Genomic DNA, 19406 nt, shown 5'->3' with positions numbered 1-19406 from the left:
ACTCGGGCTGTCGCAGGATCCCACCAGTCAGCAGAACCTTCAGTGTCTGTCAACACGAGATGTAATATGGTAATATTACCCATCTACTTCCCCCTCCCATTTCTTTGTGCTTCAGTCTCCTCCTCTCCTCTGAGGAAGAACTGCCCGGCTTCACCAAATGACTCATCACTCAGTCATGCAAGAAACACAGATTGTTATCTCAACTTCTATACATTCAATTTGGTTGAATTACTGTATCAGAAGTTCTGAAAATTCAAATGGCATTTATAGTACATTTGTATAGTTCATTTGTAGTACTTTGCAATAAACCAACAATGTTGATGCCAAAGTTTCAGATAATGAGCTTTGCGTATTTGGAAGTGAGCCCTGAAAGAAATTTGGGATGGCTCAAAAGGCTCAGTTTCAAAAGGCGTGGTAAAACTGCCCCTTTGTGATGTCACAGAGGGACGGACTTCCTTATATAGTTAATAGTTACAAAGGACTTTGGGCGTGTGACCAATCACAGCGAAGTGGGCATGCGCTGAGGCGAGCCATGGGTAGAATAAATTAAAACAGACTGTTTTGGCAGGAAGCACGAATCAAAGGAAATGCAGCGGGAATAGGTGCAGGTTCTGGAAGATCTAGAAGGTTTTCTGTGCAGGTTATTGTGTGTAGCTGCTCTATAGGAGTCCACAACTCTATACAAAGGGTCGAAAAATAAGCACAATAGGTCCCCTTTAAGAATGGCATAGGAGTAATGTCGACCGTGTATTTTTCGTGAAAGTATGAAAAAACACAGTGTAATACTTGCCATGCACAAGTTTCCCGTGGTGGCACATCAACACAGTTCAACACAACCTTGAAGAAGGATTTTTGCAACACCACAGCTTTCTGAAACATCCACCGGCGATGACACATTTGCAAAGCGTGAGAAACTCGTACTGGGACACCCGCAATTTGTATAGAGCTAATTCTGTTTAGCTGTGCGCTGCATAAACGTCATGGCCTTGCAGACTGCTGCATGTTTCTTCCTGCACCATTGCTTGATTAAGTTATTTTCCAGAAATTGGCAATAGGTTTGGGAGCTGATTTTCTGACCATTCAACACAAAAAGGATGAACTAGCTGTGTAATCATAATTTCTTTTTCATGCTGTTCTTGTTGTAAGACATGAGATCACCACGACCGTATATTGTTTTGGCACTATCAAAGATGTTTAAGCATAAACTATAAGTGGCACATGTATGATAGTTCATACTTCATGGCAAAAACTAGAGGCAGCTTGTTGTGACAAAATGACTTCCACAAGCTATGGATATACTGTAAGCCTCCTCGCTGCAGCAGATACTCAGGATGTGGTTGGCCCACTGTGATAAAGGCACTTTCTCAATCTTACCACATTTATTGTATATTCCATGTGAATGCTTCAAGGTTTATATACAGTTCCAGCACCCCCTTGTTTCCAAATAGTGTTCCTGGTGGGTGTTACACAGGCTGTGTATTGTATAGATTGACTACTATTGAATTGGCAAGCGTCCACTAAAAATGTTGAGTTTTTTTTTTTTTTCTCTGCTGATCATGTAGGTTATGCATTTAGCGGACAAGTCAGCCTATAAGGCAGGATATGCAAATATGTGAATGCAATGGTTTCAAAAACAGGTCTAGACAGCAAAAATTTTGGAGGCGGGACACAACAGAAGCACAAACCCTGCCCGTGGACCTCTTGACAGCTACCTGATCTGTCATTGAAAAGTAACACATGCATGAGATGTGCTATGTGGCATGAGTAGAACCCATGATCATTATATCTGTGAACATAAGTATTGTACTCACAATAAGGATCCTATGAACATAGTGGAGTGGACAATCAAGTGTTTCTGAAGTGCAGATTATACTGAATTTTTTTCTGCTCCAGAAAGATCAGTTGAATAGATAGGGCCCTATAAATTCCGTTTTATTTTTTCCCAAATTCCGTTTTATTTTTTCCCAAATTCCGTTTTTTCCATTTTAATTTTTTGGAATTCCATTTTTGTTTTACCTTTTACTCATTTTACCACAAAAGAGAGTGTTTTAATAATGTTTATGAATAAAATGCACACTAATTAATTAGAAATGAACTTACATTCATTGAGGCGACACAATATTGCACTTTTCCTCAATACTTTACTACTGCATCATGTAACACAACATTGCACTAGGTACTATATATCTATCTAGCTACGCACATGCACGCACGTGATGGTGACTACCACTACGTTGTATATTAGGCTGATAAATTAACATTAACTTACCAATAACGATGTTTAGCACATTGCAATCCCTAGCATCAGTGGTCTCATCCACAACAACGGATAATTTTTTTCCCCCGGATCTTCTGGAGCACAGAGGAGATGTGTTGCTCAAACACTCGGGGGAGGTGAAGTTGTCGGAGGCTGCTGGCATTTTCAGGCAGCGCTCCTCCCTGTTTGCAGTGCTTCACGAGAAAAGGACGTATTTTTCCCAACTTCTCCAAGGGGATGTCGGCCTCAGCACACATGCTCACAAAATCCTCGACGAAGTAACGCATGTCTGTCGGGGCTGCCTGCTAGCGTTAGCGCTGTGCGTTTCTTTTTTTTTTAGATGACTTTTGGATAACAAGTGGTCATCACATGTGTTTTTCGCTTCCAGTCAACTGAGTGTTGACAGAAAGTACAAAATAACATGTCACCTGATACATAGAAGTCACCTGGGTACTGCTCGGCTCTGTATTTCGGCGTTAGCGTGGTATTGCGCAACTTCTTCGCAGACGGGGGGAGTGCCATGTTTGAAAAAGGGCGGTAGGCAGGTATTGTGTCACATTGATTACCGACCTCCGGGAACGATTCCCCAGGTTTATGTTCCTCTTTCTCATGAAAACAGCATTTTCGCGATATTCCGCATTCAAGATAATTTCCGTTTTTATTGTCCAATTCCGCGATTCCGTCCGCGATTCCGCGAACGCGGAAATTATAGGGCCCTAGATAGAAATCTTTGGCACAGGTAATGGAAGAACAAATTAAGCCTTTCCCTTAAATTGTGGTTTGATTAAACAAAGATGATAAAGGTACCAATGGGCAATTGAATGGGAACTTGAGTATAGTTCACACTGACCAACAGAAACAGATGGAAAATAAATCAACACCTGAACCCCCCTTCATTTGACACGGGGCTTCATGTGTGATATACATGGGGCCAGACATTTCCTGGAGAGCACATTCAGTTCTCAAGTAAAAACAGGTTAGTCTTGAGTCAATATGTGGTGTTGGTATTGGTTGTGAAGACACATTGTTATGGTGTCAGCCCAACTGAGATAAGCATTGGTGGTTTTTTTTACACTTAGGTATTCCAAAGCAATGGAATTGTCTGACTTGATATCACAATTGGGACTGTTGAAAAAACAAAAGTTTTCCATGTGTGACTCAAAGGTTTTCTTGCACAAGGAATCTATCAATTTCTCTGGTCTTGGAGTAATTTGTGGAAAAGGGAGAGAAGGGGAAAAAAAAGGGAAAAACATCTCTGAAGTTAAGTGAGCTAAGTAATTTCTACCATCTGTAGTGCACATTTCTGCTGCCTCATTCTCCTTTAAATGTAAAGTGGCATGGCAGAACAGAAGGCTCTCCGGGAATGACAGAGCGGAGAAGGGTGGTCCTCTCCTGGGGAATGGGACAGGCAAGGCTGGGACAGCCCTGTTGGCAGGCCTTGCAAGGGGCACAGAGAGTAGCTGTTGCCCTTCCATTCATTCAGTGCCAAACCATCAATAGAGAGCTGCTACGGAATGCCCTTCACCATACTTGAACCAGTGATGGGAGATTATCCCACATCAATCCAATCTCTTCTTAATACCGCTTAAATGGGCTGTGATTGTGATTATGTTGAATCGGCGGGAAATAGTATGTTGAACCCATCTGATTTTTTTTTTTTTTTTTTTACCAGAACAACAGGATTTTATTGCAGTTTATATACAACAGGTACAATCACCCCTAACATGGGCTTGGCTGAGCTAAAACTCAACTTTTAACCGTTTTAAACTGCTTTAAGCCATTTTAAACTGTTTTAAACCATTTTAAATGTCGCCTTACTCTTATTTATGTCTTAATTAGCTTATTGTTTGTTATTATGTCTTCTATTTTGGGGTTTTATTTCATGTCTCAAGGGCTCTAATAATGTTTAAAAATGTACAAAAAATATTTAATTTATCAATAAATAATTCTGCCTCGTGGAAATTCACTCATCACGGTTATCAGTGATAAACGAGGGGTTACTGTAATGCACTAAAGCAGTGAGCAACCAGTGAGCCGGCTTTTATGTCTTAATTAGCTTATTGTCTGTTATTATTATTATTATTATTCTATTTTGTGGTGTTATTTCATGTCTCAAGGGCTCTAATAATGTTTAAAAATGTATTTAGCAGATTTTCTAAATGCAAAAAAATATTTCATTTATAAATAAGGAATTCTGGTTCATGGAAATTCACTCATTATGATTACCAGTGATAAACGAGGGGTTACTGTAATGCACTAAAGCAGTGAGTCGCCGACTCTTATTTATGTCTTAATTAGCTTGTCTGTTATTATGTTTTCTATTTTGGGGTGTTATTTCATGTCTCAAGGGCTCTAATAATGTTTAAAAAATGTATTTAGCAGGTTTTTTAAATACAAAAAAATATTTAATTCATAAATAAGGAGTTCTGGTTCGTGGAATTTCACTTGGTTATCAGTGATAAACAAGGGGTTACTGTAAGTCCATCTGATTTTTGTCGTCGTTACGGAAATCAGCATAAAACACTGACATAAAGTCTACAAACTTCTATTTAAAAATATAATTCACATCCCATTCCACACACATTAACGACCTGACTTTTCTCTCCTTGTTTGTACCAGCTGACAACCACAACACAACAATGGCTTTAGGCATAACAGAAATTAAGGGACAAAGACATCAGGTTGACATTATTGATACTTGTTGTTGCATCAGGTTGCAGAGTGTCTTATTCTCTGTTGTTATCACAGCAGTGTTTGCCTTTCCTGTCTTTTCAGTGAAGTGCGTGATCTGTCCCACTGGTAGGAAGGTGGCAGCGGAAGTGCAATTAGATGTTGAAAAAAAAAAAAAACAAGAATACAACATGAAGCCTAGCGTGTAATGGAGATTTTGTATCTACTACAAGATGTGGCTCTCTGTGCACTGCAAAGTGAGGTAACATAAAGCCACATTTGTGCGATTAGTTTGCCATTTATCAGAGAGGAACAGATCTCAGTCTCATTTCGTCACTTTGTGCCTTTCTACCGCTGTACTTGTCGTTGGCTAGTTCCCCTTGCAGCCCCTCCCTGTTTCCATATTCTCTCCAATTTGCTGTGGTCAGCGAAGCAGCACAGTCTGTACAGCCGATGTTCACATAACTTCTCCCTCCACTGCACTTGCTATTATTCTTCTATGTCTGTTTAAACATTTACAGATATTGCCTTTTGGTGTCTTCGTTTTTGATAAAAGGTGACCTCTTGAACTTGGAAATTTGTCTGAGATTAATATCTTCTTTAAAAAAAACTCAGAAATGAACAGTAGAAGGGATTTAAAAAATTAAAACATATAGTTTCTGCAAACAAAGAAAATGCAACTATATGTTGCCTTATAACCTCCCATCAATCTCACCCTCACATAAATTCTCCGAGGCTCACCTGTTTATATGCCCCGTGTGAGCGCGAGATGTACTATGTACTGCACTGTATTTCTCAGGCGGAGGTGCTGGCAGAAGATCGCAGCAGAGCTATAACTCATCAGTGGTGTGTGGGGGCTGAGCCAAGCATGTCTTAGATCACTCTGCTCTCTTCCTGAGAAGGTTTAGGATCCTGTGACTCAGGCTTCCTCTTCTCTGCTTGCTCTCTGGACACCGTTTGCATGCGCGATGCTCATGTGGACATGCATGCACACAATTTGATGCACTGATATTTACAAAATGCTGACGTTTTTATATTAAAAAAAATATTTAAGTACACACTATCCAGGACATGCACAGACTGACTGAAGACCCACCTGGTTCTCATTGAGGATACAGTGGCTGCTAACCAAACAATGATCTCATTGTCAATATATCACTGCTCCACTTCATTGCCTTGGCACTTACTCAGGAAGATTACTACAGAAGAATAATGTTGATCTTAATTCAAATAATCACATGCTATGTGAAAAAATTCTTTGGGGTTGTCTTTGGATAGCTTTAGCACAAGCAGATTTTTGCTAGAAACCTAGCATTGTGGCTGAGTGAAATGGATAAGACTTGTTTACCGGTAAACTTCTTTACGGTGAAGTCGACTTTAAAGCATAGAGAACTGGTATTGGAAGTATCAATCTGTCAGTACTGATCGGTACATCACTAGTGTGCTGTCCTTAACGAGAAATTGTGGCAATTTCAAGGATTTTGTGCAACAGGAGTCAATATTTTGTCCACCAAATAATTTCATGTAGGAGATTAAGAAGAAAGGGGGCAAGAATTTTGGCTATGACGGTTCATAGACAACTTGCTGCAATGTCATTTCCAAGGAGCGTGTAGGTGAACGTCGGCGGCATCGGAGTGGTGAGATATTGACCTTTTTTAAATAATTTTCGCATGATAAATAAAGGCCACACGGTGACCGAGTGGTTAGTATGTTGGCCACACAGTCAGGAGATCGGAGACCTGGGTCTACATTGGAATACAATCCATATTAGAATACTGGTTAACCTCCAATATGCTCTGGGCACATGCTGCCAAATATTGCAATTGAAGATAGATTATTATTGGTATTCTTCAAAGAACATGCTGGCTCATTCTACCATGACACAGCTCTAAGTAGCTAAACCTCTGAATGAACCGTGAGCCGTTCTCTGCCACAAGGATGACATGTTAGTCAGCCCGTAGAGTTAAAATTTCACTCCACATTAGGATTGCTCTCTGCTCCGGGCCATGTTCATATGGAATTCATGTCCTTCCTTTTCAATAGAAAAGAAGCTGATTTGACTTCCGGGGGTAGACCCACTGTCACATGAATGTGGGCCTTCATGGGGCAGTAACGGGATGAGTTTTCCCTGTTTTCAGTTGTACAAGATGCCTCCTTGAATATGAACCATTCGAGGCAAGTGCACAGTGTATTTCTACTGTCTAACTCCAGATGTAGTGTGTTTTCTTTGGCATAGACCTTTTCCATACACCAACTGTAGCGGGGGAAGCATATCCAGCAGTCCCTTGACTAATCATGGGCTGTAATTAGTTGAGTTACAGTATTTTTTATGTCTTGGCAAAAGACTTAAAGCAATTTGCTAAATGAGCACAGCGGTGGATAGATAGCGTAGCCCAAATCTGTCATTGTATAAACTTTTCACTTTTAGCAAATTGAATTAACAATCTGTCTTCAGGTTGTTGTAACAACTCTGGATAAGGTTAAAGTGTTGTTCTGGACAATGTAAACAGGAGCTGTCTCCAACAACAGTTACACAGTCAATTGTTAGCATTGGATGTGTGCTGCCTACAGGAAATACTGTACATATTGGTTAAGGCAAGAGGGTGGAGCATGTATGGTGAGCTGCAGAGAGTCCATGCATACCTAAGACTCTTATACATAGAGATCCTTCTAATTTGCCTTAAACGCAGATCCCAGCGACCATCAAATACTGATACTGATCGTTTGACACCGTCAGACAGCGACAACACAGTGGAATTCCATCCATCCATATTGTGTACTGCTTGTCCTCACTACTGGAGCCTATCCCAGCTGTATTCAAAATATAAACTGCAAAAGTACTTGTGTTTTTGTGGTTGTTAGTAGCTGATGACAACTATTGTTTCTCATGTTTGCAGTCAACTCAGCCTTTAATAATGACATCAGCAATTATCTTGTAATTGGGACCTTTGTTTACTCTATGTTTACATTCAATTTGCTTCATGCCCACGCTGAATTGAGGACGTCTGGTCCATGAAATTATTTGTGGAAACAATTTATTATAAGATTTTTTTGTCTTTTGAGACATCTTTGGCACTGCATTCCACATGTTTGTCATTCTTTTGTTGTTTGGAAAAACATCCACTTGTTGGACATCAATATTGTTTAATTAAAACAATACAATTCTCCTGTTGACTTTGATAATTTCATAGTTTTCGGGGACTTGCACAAAATTAACATAGAGCACTTCCGACCTAATTCCAATGCAGTTGTTTGATTAGCAAAAGAAACATTTGTTGTTTTGACATAAAATACAGGTTCCTTATTTGGACGCGTAATTATGAGGTATAATTTTTTTTTTCCTGCTGTAAATCAAAGCTTCAAAATGTTACATTCTCTTAAGACTTGATATATCCATATACAGTATCAGCAACAGTATTGAGAGGTTATGTTGGTGTCGTAGTGCAATCTGTCTCTTAGCATTATTTAAAAAAAAAACAAACACACGAGTCAAAGGACTCATTTATGTGATGAATAATAGCACCTTGTATCACACTGATCTTGTGACATTCTTTATCGAGGCACTTCAAGCTAAATAAATGATCCAGTGCTTTCTACCTCCTGACTGTGGTTAAACGTTTCATAAGAACCCCTCCCCATCTTTGGTTGAGTTTATGTAAGTTGAAGGTAAAAAGGTGGTAAAGTACATAAATGCAGGAAATTTACTAAATCCACAAGGAACAGTGGATCTTCCGCACATTCTTGATTTAGCCTTCATATCGCCGCATATATTCGGTCAAATTTGGAGGAGAACGTCAACGTCAAGCTTACAGGACGGGTTGGGGTTCTAGGGTAGGGGGAGACTGCGGGGCTATGTGACAAAAATAGCCATTTTTATGGCCGTACCAATTACTTGCAGTTTTTTGCCATTTGCTGGTTGTCCTGGAATGTAACCCCCAGGAAACAACAGGGACCTATTGTACAGTCTATAGGTTAGGGAAGATACTTGATATATTGTTATCTTTTTTGTTTTCTTAAAGAACAAAAAGCATATTATCTTTAAATAAATATAGGAAAACTACACTCACTTCTATCTCACATACCCCATGATGACAGACGGTAAACATGGTTGATACAGTCTTTACGCCGCAGCCTTTATACCGTCTTTTTTGCTGTTCACTCCCGCTATGCAGCCTCTCCTCCTTCATATCTCAGTAGGGATCTATGATCGCTCCGCATAGCAAAAGGGTACTCAAAGCTAACAGCTGCTCCCCGGTGTAAACAATGGCTAGGGTAGCTGTGGATACAGATGTAGATTACTACTACCAGTTACCTTGTAACTGAGGAGTGAATGAGTAACAGGCTCATTTAATTGTGAAGTCCTTTGGGTACCTTGAGAATCTAATCCATTATTATTATTAGGCCATTCCTATGGAAGTCTCATCAAGATCTGAGGGACTTCCTGCAGACTAAATAAGGTGTGAGGGAGCCTGAGGTCAAGTAGCATACTTTTCCTTACGGTAATCACAAGGCCATCTGTCAAGCACCATTCTCAACAAGACTTCCCCTTTTGACACCCATCTTTACCAGACATCACAAGTAGCACATGCACAAACGTGCAATTGCTTAACCACATGATATGTTGCATTCTTTTCTATCCAAACAAGAAAACTTGTTTCATGTGGGATTTATCGCCCACAGCACAAAGATATACTGTAAATCGATGAGTTATGATTGGGTTGTCACGAGACAAGAAGATACATGTTATTGGGTTCACCAGAATGAGACAAGATGATGTTTTAACATAACTTTTTTTATTTAACAGAGTCACAAAAGGATACATTTTGAAATGCGTTTTAACTTTGCATTCATGATCAAAGTATAATGCATTTGAACTAACCAGATTTAAAGTGTTAATATAATGACAGCTGCTAGTACAAATCATGTTCACGCTAAAAGAACTTCAGTTCCCATAATGCTTGGACTGTCGATTCAGGAAGTAGAGAATTTCTTAAGTGGACGCTAATATCACATGCTGGGATTGTGTTTTGATCTGACACATGTTAAGTAAGTTTGATCAAATGAAGAATTACTACATTTTCCAGTGTGTGTAAAGCATTTAATGTGTGGTTCCAATCCTGCCTCGTGCACTGCCTCTTCCATACTATGTCTATCCGACAGGCTTCTTGCTGCCCATATTCTCGCAAGATATCTTGTATCTTATGCGAGAAATATGATCACATCTTAATCTCTCAAGGTCATGTGTCTCATGACACCCCGGGTTATGATGCAATTTGTCCCTGTAATCATTTTGGGCTTAAGCGCTGCAAGATAGAGGCAGCTCAGTCTGCTCCTCTGTGACAATTGGTGTTGTTGGTAATCAATCATTTCATGTCTTGATGTACTTTGTTTGAAATACATTTGTCCTGCTTTGCTCTCTCACCACGCCATCTTTCCTGCCCTCTGACTCTCTTTGGTCATAACAGCATTTAGCATATCAATGGCAGATTAGATCGTTTAACAAAAGCTTACTACTGCAAAGCTCTTTTCCACTCGTCTTTCCAGGCTGACTTGTGGACCTCACACACAGCTCCTCTGCTAACGGGGTCTTTGGTGTGCGTGTGTGGTCGCTACCGCTCTGTTCAATTGATTCGCGTTTGAAAATGACAAAAGGCATGCTTAGTCACCATGGCCTCCAGCAATGCATGTAAGGAGATGTGTGGGTGTCGGTGACGAAGGGCGGTAGGACGGCGGAGGTTCTGGTGGAGACTTTTCCACATGCATATTACATGCAGGAAGGAAGGAGCATGTGACCTTAATGACATGATGCTTTATGCATGCAGGTATGTGATGTTGGAATGTGTCCGAAACTTGCTTATCTATTGTTCTTGCACCACTGGCTTCCACTTGATTTAATGAGGTATGGAACAAAAGAATTGTCCTCTGCCCTCTCACCCTGCAGATGCTCCTGGTGTGGAGTGAGACCTGTTTTCTGTGGAAACTTTTGCTTTTTTGAGTGCCAAGAGGTGGTGAATACCGCTTGGCAGCTGCACAGACAATTTTCTGTGCTTGAGTTTGCGCGCATGGGTCAGAGAGCTGGCATGTCAGCCGAGCAAGAGTTTCTCTGCGACACCGCAGCCAGCACAGGAAGGATGCCCACATCCACTCAAAGCCTTTGGTGTTGATGATTTAAGACAAACCACTGATCAACTCAGAGGGTAATGAGGTTGTGGGTGGATAGTTTTGTGAATGGGATGTAGTTTCTTCTTCATGTAGGTGCATGTGTGTACAGTATATGAGCAAAAACATCCATTCCTCCCATACTCCATTTGCCCTGAAAGATAAAAATCAGCATTTGTAACACAAGATATGTGGGAACTTAAAAACTTCTATTGGCTGGGCCCTCCGGGCAGGTGCGGCCCCCAAATTAGGATACAGCTTATGCTTCTTGTTCCAACAAATCACATGTGTGTTCAACTTTGACCTTGTCTTTCTGAAGTTTCTTTTCCTAACAGGGCTCAAAACAGGGTCCAGTCATAGCCTGTTTATACACAGAATTTGAGCCCCTGTGGCTTTTGATGCTACGAGTGATGTGATGCACTCATGTTTTCCCAGATCCATGAATTTATTTGTCTTTATCTGCTTCTTGGCAGCTAAAAGCCTGCAGGTGTCTTAACGTGCCACGTTGGCAGAGACGGTGCCAGCTTCTGTTCTCTCGGGTGACCACTGCATTGTCATGGGTGGCCCATTGTGTGTGACCTGGTTCACAGGGAAACAGCTGTTAGATCCCCCCAGTGCCGGTCTGCTTGGCATTGAAATGTGGCTCATAAAACAATTTTAGTGGCCCGGATTCACTCTTGAATACCATCGATGCAGGATGTATCCAAACATCCATCTGGTTTTGATCTACTTTATCCGCCAGGCAGAATTGATGTTATACTTTGTTGGATCACACAACATCCTTTCCTGAAGTCCTGAGACAGGACTCTTTTATAAAAGTTTTGGAAGATGAGGATATGTGAGTGTTGTACCATTATGTTTATGTTCTTATGATTTGCCCTCTGAACAGGAAGTGAGTCATAATTGACTGGTGCTGCACTTCCTGAGCTGTGATTCTCCACCACTTGCTTCAGGATATTTATTTCCTCCTCATTGCAGTCTTTTTCACTGACACTCGTTTTCTTCCTCGATGTTGCATGCACACTTAGGAACGCATGAGCTCATGACCTGGTCTGTCTGGATGGTACCAACCAAGTCAAGCATGATTATTTGTACCTCGCTGTCTTTTTGAAAGCTCTCTCTTCTTTATTAAAAATGTAAACTTGCCACAGAGCAGTGTTCATCATCATAATGCATACATTCTGTCTTGTATCACATATAATCTTTAACAAGTATCTTAAACTGACTTGTCTTTCCTCCCTCCAGTTCCCAGAGTGTGGCTTTTTTGGCATGTACGACAAGATCTTGTTGTTCCGCCATGACCTAAATGATGAAAACATCCTGCAGAGACTGACCTCCGCAGAAGACATCCACGAGGGAGACCTTATAGAGGTGGTGCTCTCCGGTATGTATGATGCCATGAAACTATAAAACTATAACTTGACATAAAGTTGTCCCTCGCCACACATTGCGGTTTAAACGTCACTCCCTTACTATATTGTCTTTGAAAAAAAGTTACAGGAAATGTAGTATTCTGGTCACTAGGCATCAGTAATGTTACACTGTTGATATGTGATGTTACATTACATTACATGTCTGACATGATTGAGTAAACGGCCGTGTGGAAGTGGTACATTTTGGGCTTCTTTGTCCTTCGGATGCGGAGGCAAAATGTGTAAACACCGCTTAACATTGATTGACATACCAAAGTACTAAACATGAGCAGCTCTATCTTTTTCACCAAATTTAATAGAACAAGGGGGTATTTGTGACACACCTTCCACTCTCTTGTCTTGAGCAATAGCACTTTTCATAGGGACAGTTTCTTATGCTGAGACTTCTTTGTGCATAGCGAAACATTGCAATGCAAAAAAAAAACCACTCATCTATTCTGATCTTATTCAGATTGTTACTGAATGACTACAAGTGAATCAACTGTCACTCCATTTTAAAAAATATATCATCAAAATGTTCCATCGAGTGAGTCACCTTCACATCAGTGACTCAGGTGTTTTTGGGCCACTCCCAGCCATTAATGAATGAATCAGCTTCCTGTGCAATGATGAGATCACAAGTCTTACAATATCTGTTCTATCTATCCATCTCTCTGGATCGGGAAGCACCTGACACCACCTGTACCGAACATCTCTTCCCTTTCTCCAAAGGCCAGAGTATTGTTTGCAGGGATTTAGGCGGGGTGCAATTGTATAGGTTCAGGATCTGAGGATACTTCAGGCATCAGGGCTGAGGAATGCAGACTGGAGAACTTCCTTCTTTTTGTTTCTCACTGTCTGTGTTTGTGTTATGCTGTCTTTGTGTCCGTCTTTGTTGCTTTTTTTTTCCCACCCAAGCCCTCAGTCTTCAACCTCAGGTGGAAACGTTACCACAGGAGTTAAACTAGTGTACCTGACATTTGGCGTTTTTCAAAGCACAATCAAGTTCTTTGTGGAAGGAGTTTTGCATGGAAGACACAGTGAATCCATGTTCTCTAGCTTTTGAGAAAATATGAACCTTTCCACCCAATAATTTGCCTGTTGTTGTCATTTGTCAGTTTGAAGTTGAATGCTGTGGCTTGGGGAGAAAGAGTATCTCTTGTTGCAAGAAAGAGGCAAAAGTGGCTTTTTCTTGGCTCCAGGCTCAAAAGAAGAGGGTTTGTTTTTTCTGCAATAAGTGATTATAGTAGGCCCATGGTGTGTAAACATGCTCTCATATGGAGGCCGGTCCTGGTCACGGCGTACACTGCAAAGGCCATGTGGGCCCATGAGGTTTGTGGTTCGGCCTGACCGATTGTGCCTTTGTTCTGTTTTTCACTCCAATCTCTTCCCACCCACTTTCACAAGATCTTTGTTTACCACCACTGGCAGTGCAAACATTATATTTGATTTAATGTGAGCTATAAATATGTCATTTGTTATTGGACGATATATTTGGGGGGCGTAAATCAACTGCCCACCTCTAATAAAATTACCTACATCCTCATTTTAACAGATTCTACACTTGCATATAAGGCCTATGTGACTGAGGCATGCATTTTTTTTTAAATGTAAAAAAAAAAAAGACTCGGGGAAATTATTTTAACAAAGTGACAAAATATATTTTATTTTCTTCAGTCGGAATTGTGGCCTCCAAATGGGAAAACACTGTGCCTCAAAGCAAACAGATGCATGCATGACAAGTGATAAGGATAATGTTGAATTTATGAAGCTATTGTTTGAGGTCAGGTTAGCATGACAAATGTTACATAATACTGTGAGAGCTAAAAACCGGACAGTTGTTTTGCATAAGTGTGCAAAAAAAGCCCATAAATGCTGCCTTTCATTTTGTCTGCTCCATTGAATGTGCCCTTTCTCCTCAAACTAAAACTGCAAAAACTCCATCATACCTCTAAAGTGAAGATAAATTGCACCGCATCCTGTATTGCCTCAGTGTAAATATTACCATGAGCTTGGACAATCACTCAAAAACTGACCGTCGACCCCTCTGAGTTTGTTGTTAAGTCCCCAGAGTTTGTACAATTTACACGTGAATGATGCCAAACAAGGTTCAACTGCTGCTGATAAAAAGAGGAACCACCTTTGCTGGCATTGGCTTATTCTGCTTCTGAATAAATCAATAAAACCTCCCACAACCCTAAACTACTGCATTGACAAGAAACACACACAATATGTAATAATAATACCGAACGCAGCCTGAGACAGGAAATAAACTTTGGATGCACGCACACGTTTAGAAGCTGCAATCTTACACATCTTCTCATTCAATGAGTCACACATTCACATGACTTAACAACTCTTACTTCCAACAATGAGCTCAGTGTTTGTTTGACACACAAACCACAGAGTGTGAAAATACAGAAACAGGAAGAAAGAACCAATCGACTAATCTCCGGATTATAAATAACAAAAATAACATTTTTGTACTCTGCGTGTCTCCGTTTCTCATTATTGTGATTTATGCCAAAGTAGATACAATGCCCTCTACTGTAGTAGTTTGGACATAGCAGCCACACTTGCAGGGAAAGGCTTTATTTTGAAGTATTTAATGCTTATTTACACTAACAAACATATCAGCATGCGTGAACACTGTTGTGTTACAGTTGATATTAAAATTGTATGACATCATTGGACAATAAATGAATGATGAATGGCTGTTCTCTTTTTTCCATTTCCCCCCTTACCCACTATGCCTTTATTTTATTTTTTTCTTCACATCCTTCAGTTTTGTTGGATTTCCTCAGTTTTCAAGTTTGGTTACATCATTTGACTATTGTTTCTAGCCCAAGCCACAGTTGAAGACTTCCAGATTCGACCTCATGCCCTTTATGTTCACTCCTACAAGGCCCCCACCTTCTGTGACTACTGTGGGGAGATGCTATGGGGTCTCGTTCGGCAGGGGCTTAAATGTGAAGGTTAGACACACACACACACACAAAGTCACTCACACTCCTTGCTGATTCACAGACATTGTATTTATTGCTAATGTAGTTTACTACTATATTTAACACATATGAATTTAGTGAAATATTTTAAGTTGATGTGCCCTTGAGCAAAATCTCAAACAGCAAAACCTCCACTCAAACTTACTCAACAGTGGAGCCATCTTGTGGCTGACTTTAAAAGATGAAATATGTATATATACAGTATATGTCATTATAACACTTCACCTGTTTATGTTTCAGGTTGTGGGCTAAACTACCACAAGCGCTGTGCCTTTAAGATTCCAAATAACTGTACTGGTGTGCGAAAGAGGCGATTGTCCAATGTGTCGCTGCCTGGACCTTCCCTATCTGTTCCCCGACCAGTACCTGCAGAGAATGCCGCGGTTGTCTTGGAGGAGGTGCGTTTCATGCAAAACATCCTTTTAAAAAATGTGCAATTGATGAAACCCAAAAACTATGCAGACCATTAGCAACTGCTTGTCATTTGAATGAGGTGGAAACATTTGTCTGAATGCATAAAATGACTATAAACCGATTATGATATAATCTGAAATAGAATGAAAACAAGTTGAATTCAGCCACTGAGAAGGGATCGGAATTCCAGTTGCTTGCAGGCTTTTCCATCAAATGTTGAATGATGCTAAATATCAAATTGGCCCCATTTCCATGGGTATATCTTTTGGGCCTTGTTGCTGTCACTCATGCATTAAATATAATAGAGCTTTGTGGCTACATTTTTTGCAAGGCATTATGAATCAGTTTTGCAGACGCAGTCATAAAAGATTCTGCCCTGTGTGCCTGTGTAATGTAATCAGGAAATAATAATGCTAATGACGTGGGTCAATTTTTGCATGCTCTCACTTGCTTCATAAAGTTTCCCTCACAGTGACAGAAACTTTGAAATGATTAGTTTATATAAATACTGCATATAAGGGATTCTCATTTGTGGTCAATTATGCCTATGCATTCTCAGCAGCAGAGATCCCATCAGGAAGCAGGGAAGCGGATCCTGTCATGGAGTGGCAGGCCTATCTGGATGGAAAAGATGGTGTTGGGTCGGGTTAAGGTACCCCACACCTTTGCCATTCACACCTACACCCGACCCACTATCTGCCAATTCTGCAAGCGTCTGCTCAAGGGTCTTTTTCGCCAGGGAATGCAGTGTAAAGGCAAGCCTCCTCATCCGCTGTCCTTTTTGAAACATACGCTCAACAAAAATACAGTATAAACGCAACATTTTGGTTATCGCTCCCATTTTTCATGAGCTGAACTCAAAAGATGTGTACACATTTTTTTTTTCAAAGAGTGAAAAATATCAGACTTTCTGTAGGACCGTGAATGCACCCTGGCTGAGTTCTGACTGGTGATGAGATGAGTGAGGAAGGGGTGGGGTGGAGCCTGTGTTTGCCTGCCTGCATTCATTGAGGCGTGACAGACGCTCCCCCCCATCCCCACAGTAAGCTAACCATATCCCGGCCAAAAAGCAAACATCTCAGAAGAAAATAGAGTTTTAATTCTGCTCGGACAGATTCCTTTGTCTTACCAGTATGCTTTGTATGTGGCGAGGAGCAAAGTAAACGTATACAAGTTTAGAAGGTGTTTCTTTAATGGGAGAGGGGTTATAACGGCTCTTTTGACCCATTGGTTATGCAGACAGATTGTTGCATCAGCTGTCTGGGCGGCTGGTCTCAGATGCTGGATGTGGAGGTCCTGAGATGGTTACACTCACATGGTCTGTGGTTGTGGGACCGGTTGGATGTACGGTCATCCCTCGCTATATCAGGGTTTTAATATTGCTTCCTCACTATATGAGGGTTTAAAAGAAAATATGTATAAATTATGTTTGTTTTGGGGCGGCACGGCGGTCTAGTGGTTAGCGCGCAGACCTCACAGCTAGGAGACCAGGGTTCAATTCCACCCTCAGAGTTTGCATTTTCTCCCATGCGTGGGTTTTCTCCAGGTACTCCGGTTTCCTCCCACATTCCAAAAACATGCTAGGTTAATTGGCGACTCCAAATTGTCCATTGGTATGAATGTGAGTGTGAATGGTTGTTTGTCTATATGTGCCCTGTGATTGGCTGGTGACCAGTCCAGGGTGTACCACGCCTCTCGCCCGACAACAGCTGGGATAGGCTCCAGCACCCCCGCAACCCTCGTGAGGAAAAAAGCGGTAGAAAATGAATGAATGATGTTTGTTTTGTGGTTATTATGGCTTATTATTAGTCCAAAATATTGAATGACAAGTTAAATGTAGAATTCTGGTCAGTAGGCATCAATAATGTTGTGAGACATGCCGTTAAATCACCTTTCACACTGCATGGATACTGGCTATTGAGTCAGCAGAGCCGATCCGACATGCCATGGCAGAGACCGGATGCAAGTCTCTCTCATTCTGTGATGCGGATGGATTATTGGATGGATTTAGACCGACTTGTAAACAATATTTGAGAGCGATATGACTTTAGTTTTTACATCTTTGACTTGAGCTCATGAAAAATTAAAGCATAAACAAAAGGTTTGTGTTTATATATATTTTTTATGTATTAAACATGACATTTTCTCTCCCCCGTGTCTTCTACAAGATTGCAGATTCAACTGTCATAAACGGTGTGCTTCAAAGGTACCAAGAGACTGTTTGGGGGAGGTGGACTTCAATGGCGGTACGTCTGTAGAACAATCACTAGCTCTGGAAGATTTTGTGTCATTTATATGTGCAACTTGATGTACGTGCGTAGAGCCAGCCAGCCCAGGCCCGGACTCTGACACCACTCTGGATACAATGGAGGTAGACAGCACTGACATGGATGGCAGCAGAGGGCTAGATGACCCTGAAGAACCCTCCACTCCAGATGAGAGAATGTTCGACATGGACTCTCCCATCTTGGACCGAGAGAAAGATGAGGAGCCTGTTAAGACTATTAGGTATGCCTGAAAACTATATCAACCAAACAAAAGCTGATTATACAGTATACTTTTAGGCTGCGAGGCGGGAGGGTGGTTAGCGTGCAGGCCACAGAGCCAAAAGACCTGAGTTTGATTCCACCCTCGGCCATCACTTTTTGCATGTTCTCCCCGTGCATGCGTGGGTTTTCTCCGGGTACTCCGGTTTCCTCCCACATTCCAAAAACATGCTAGGTTAATTGGCGACTCCAAATTGTCCATAGGTATGAATGTGAGTGTGAATGGTTGTTTGTCTATATGAGCCCTGTGATTGGCTGGCGACCAGTCCTCTTATCCAAAGACAGCTGGGATAGGCTCCAGCACCCTCGTGACCCTCGTGAGGATAAGCGGTAGAAAATGAATGAATGAATTGCTATTACTTAAACAACATTCCAAAGATATGGATTTATAGTTTATTGAAGAAACAAGAGAGATTAATATTTTTTTTAGGTATATCCAGCATTTATATCAATACAAAATTAATATAAATTATTAGTAGTGCAGTATAATTATAATTATTTGCAGTATTAATTTAAAGACAATCTTCAATAATTATTAAATCATTAAATATATTTTTATACTACTACTACTATAATGAGGTGCTGCATAGTGGAAAGTGGTTAGCACACAGGTCTCACAGCTGGGAGACCGGAGTTTAATTCCACCCTTGGCCATGTCTATGTGGAGTTTGCATGTTTTCCCCACCACATTCCAAAAACATGCTAGGTTAATTGGCGACTCCAAATTGTCCATAGGTATGAATGTGAGTGTGAATGGTTGTTTGTCTAAATGTGCCCTGTGATTGGCTGGCCACCAGTCCAGGGTGTACCCCGCCTCTCGCCCGAAGACAGCTGGGATAGGCTCCAGCACCCCCCGCGACCCTCGTGAGGATAAGCGGTAGAAAATGAATGAATAGTATACATTCAAAGGTTATAGTTTTATTATCTTTATTGTCTTTTTTCT

At 40.9% G+C, this 19406-nt stretch overlaps 2 protein-coding genes across 3 annotated transcripts in view; one reads left to right on the top strand and one right to left on the bottom strand.

Annotated features, from left to right (window-relative positions):
- qpct (glutaminyl-peptide cyclotransferase) overlaps nt 1-19406 on the bottom strand; it is a 122520-nt gene that overhangs the window by 24250 nt on the left and 78864 nt on the right. The window lies entirely within an intron of this gene.
- Nucleotides 1-19406, top strand: part of prkd3 (protein kinase D3) — a 34815-nt gene that overhangs the window by 5841 nt on the left and 9568 nt on the right. The window contains exons 3-8 of one of the 2 annotated variants that reach the window (XM_058090052.1): nt 12332-12470; nt 15342-15473; nt 15744-15901; nt 16480-16672; nt 18086-18163; nt 18239-18425. In XM_058090052.1, coding sequence (XP_057946035.1) covers nt 12332-12470; nt 15342-15473; nt 15744-15901; nt 16480-16672; nt 18086-18163; nt 18239-18425 — 887 coding nt within the window. Of the gene's footprint in view, nt 1-12331; nt 12471-15341; nt 15474-15743; nt 15902-16476; nt 16673-18085; nt 18164-18238; nt 18426-19406 lie in introns of both variants that reach the window. The other variant, XM_058090051.1, reaches the window with a different exon arrangement.

The sequence above is a fragment of the Doryrhamphus excisus genome, chromosome 13 (genome assembly GCF_030265055.1).
Source record: "Doryrhamphus excisus isolate RoL2022-K1 chromosome 13, RoL_Dexc_1.0, whole genome shotgun sequence".
NCBI classification, from domain to species: domain Eukaryota; kingdom Metazoa; phylum Chordata; class Actinopteri; order Syngnathiformes; family Syngnathidae; genus Doryrhamphus; species Doryrhamphus excisus.
This window is presented reverse-complemented; position numbering and strand designations above follow the sequence as displayed.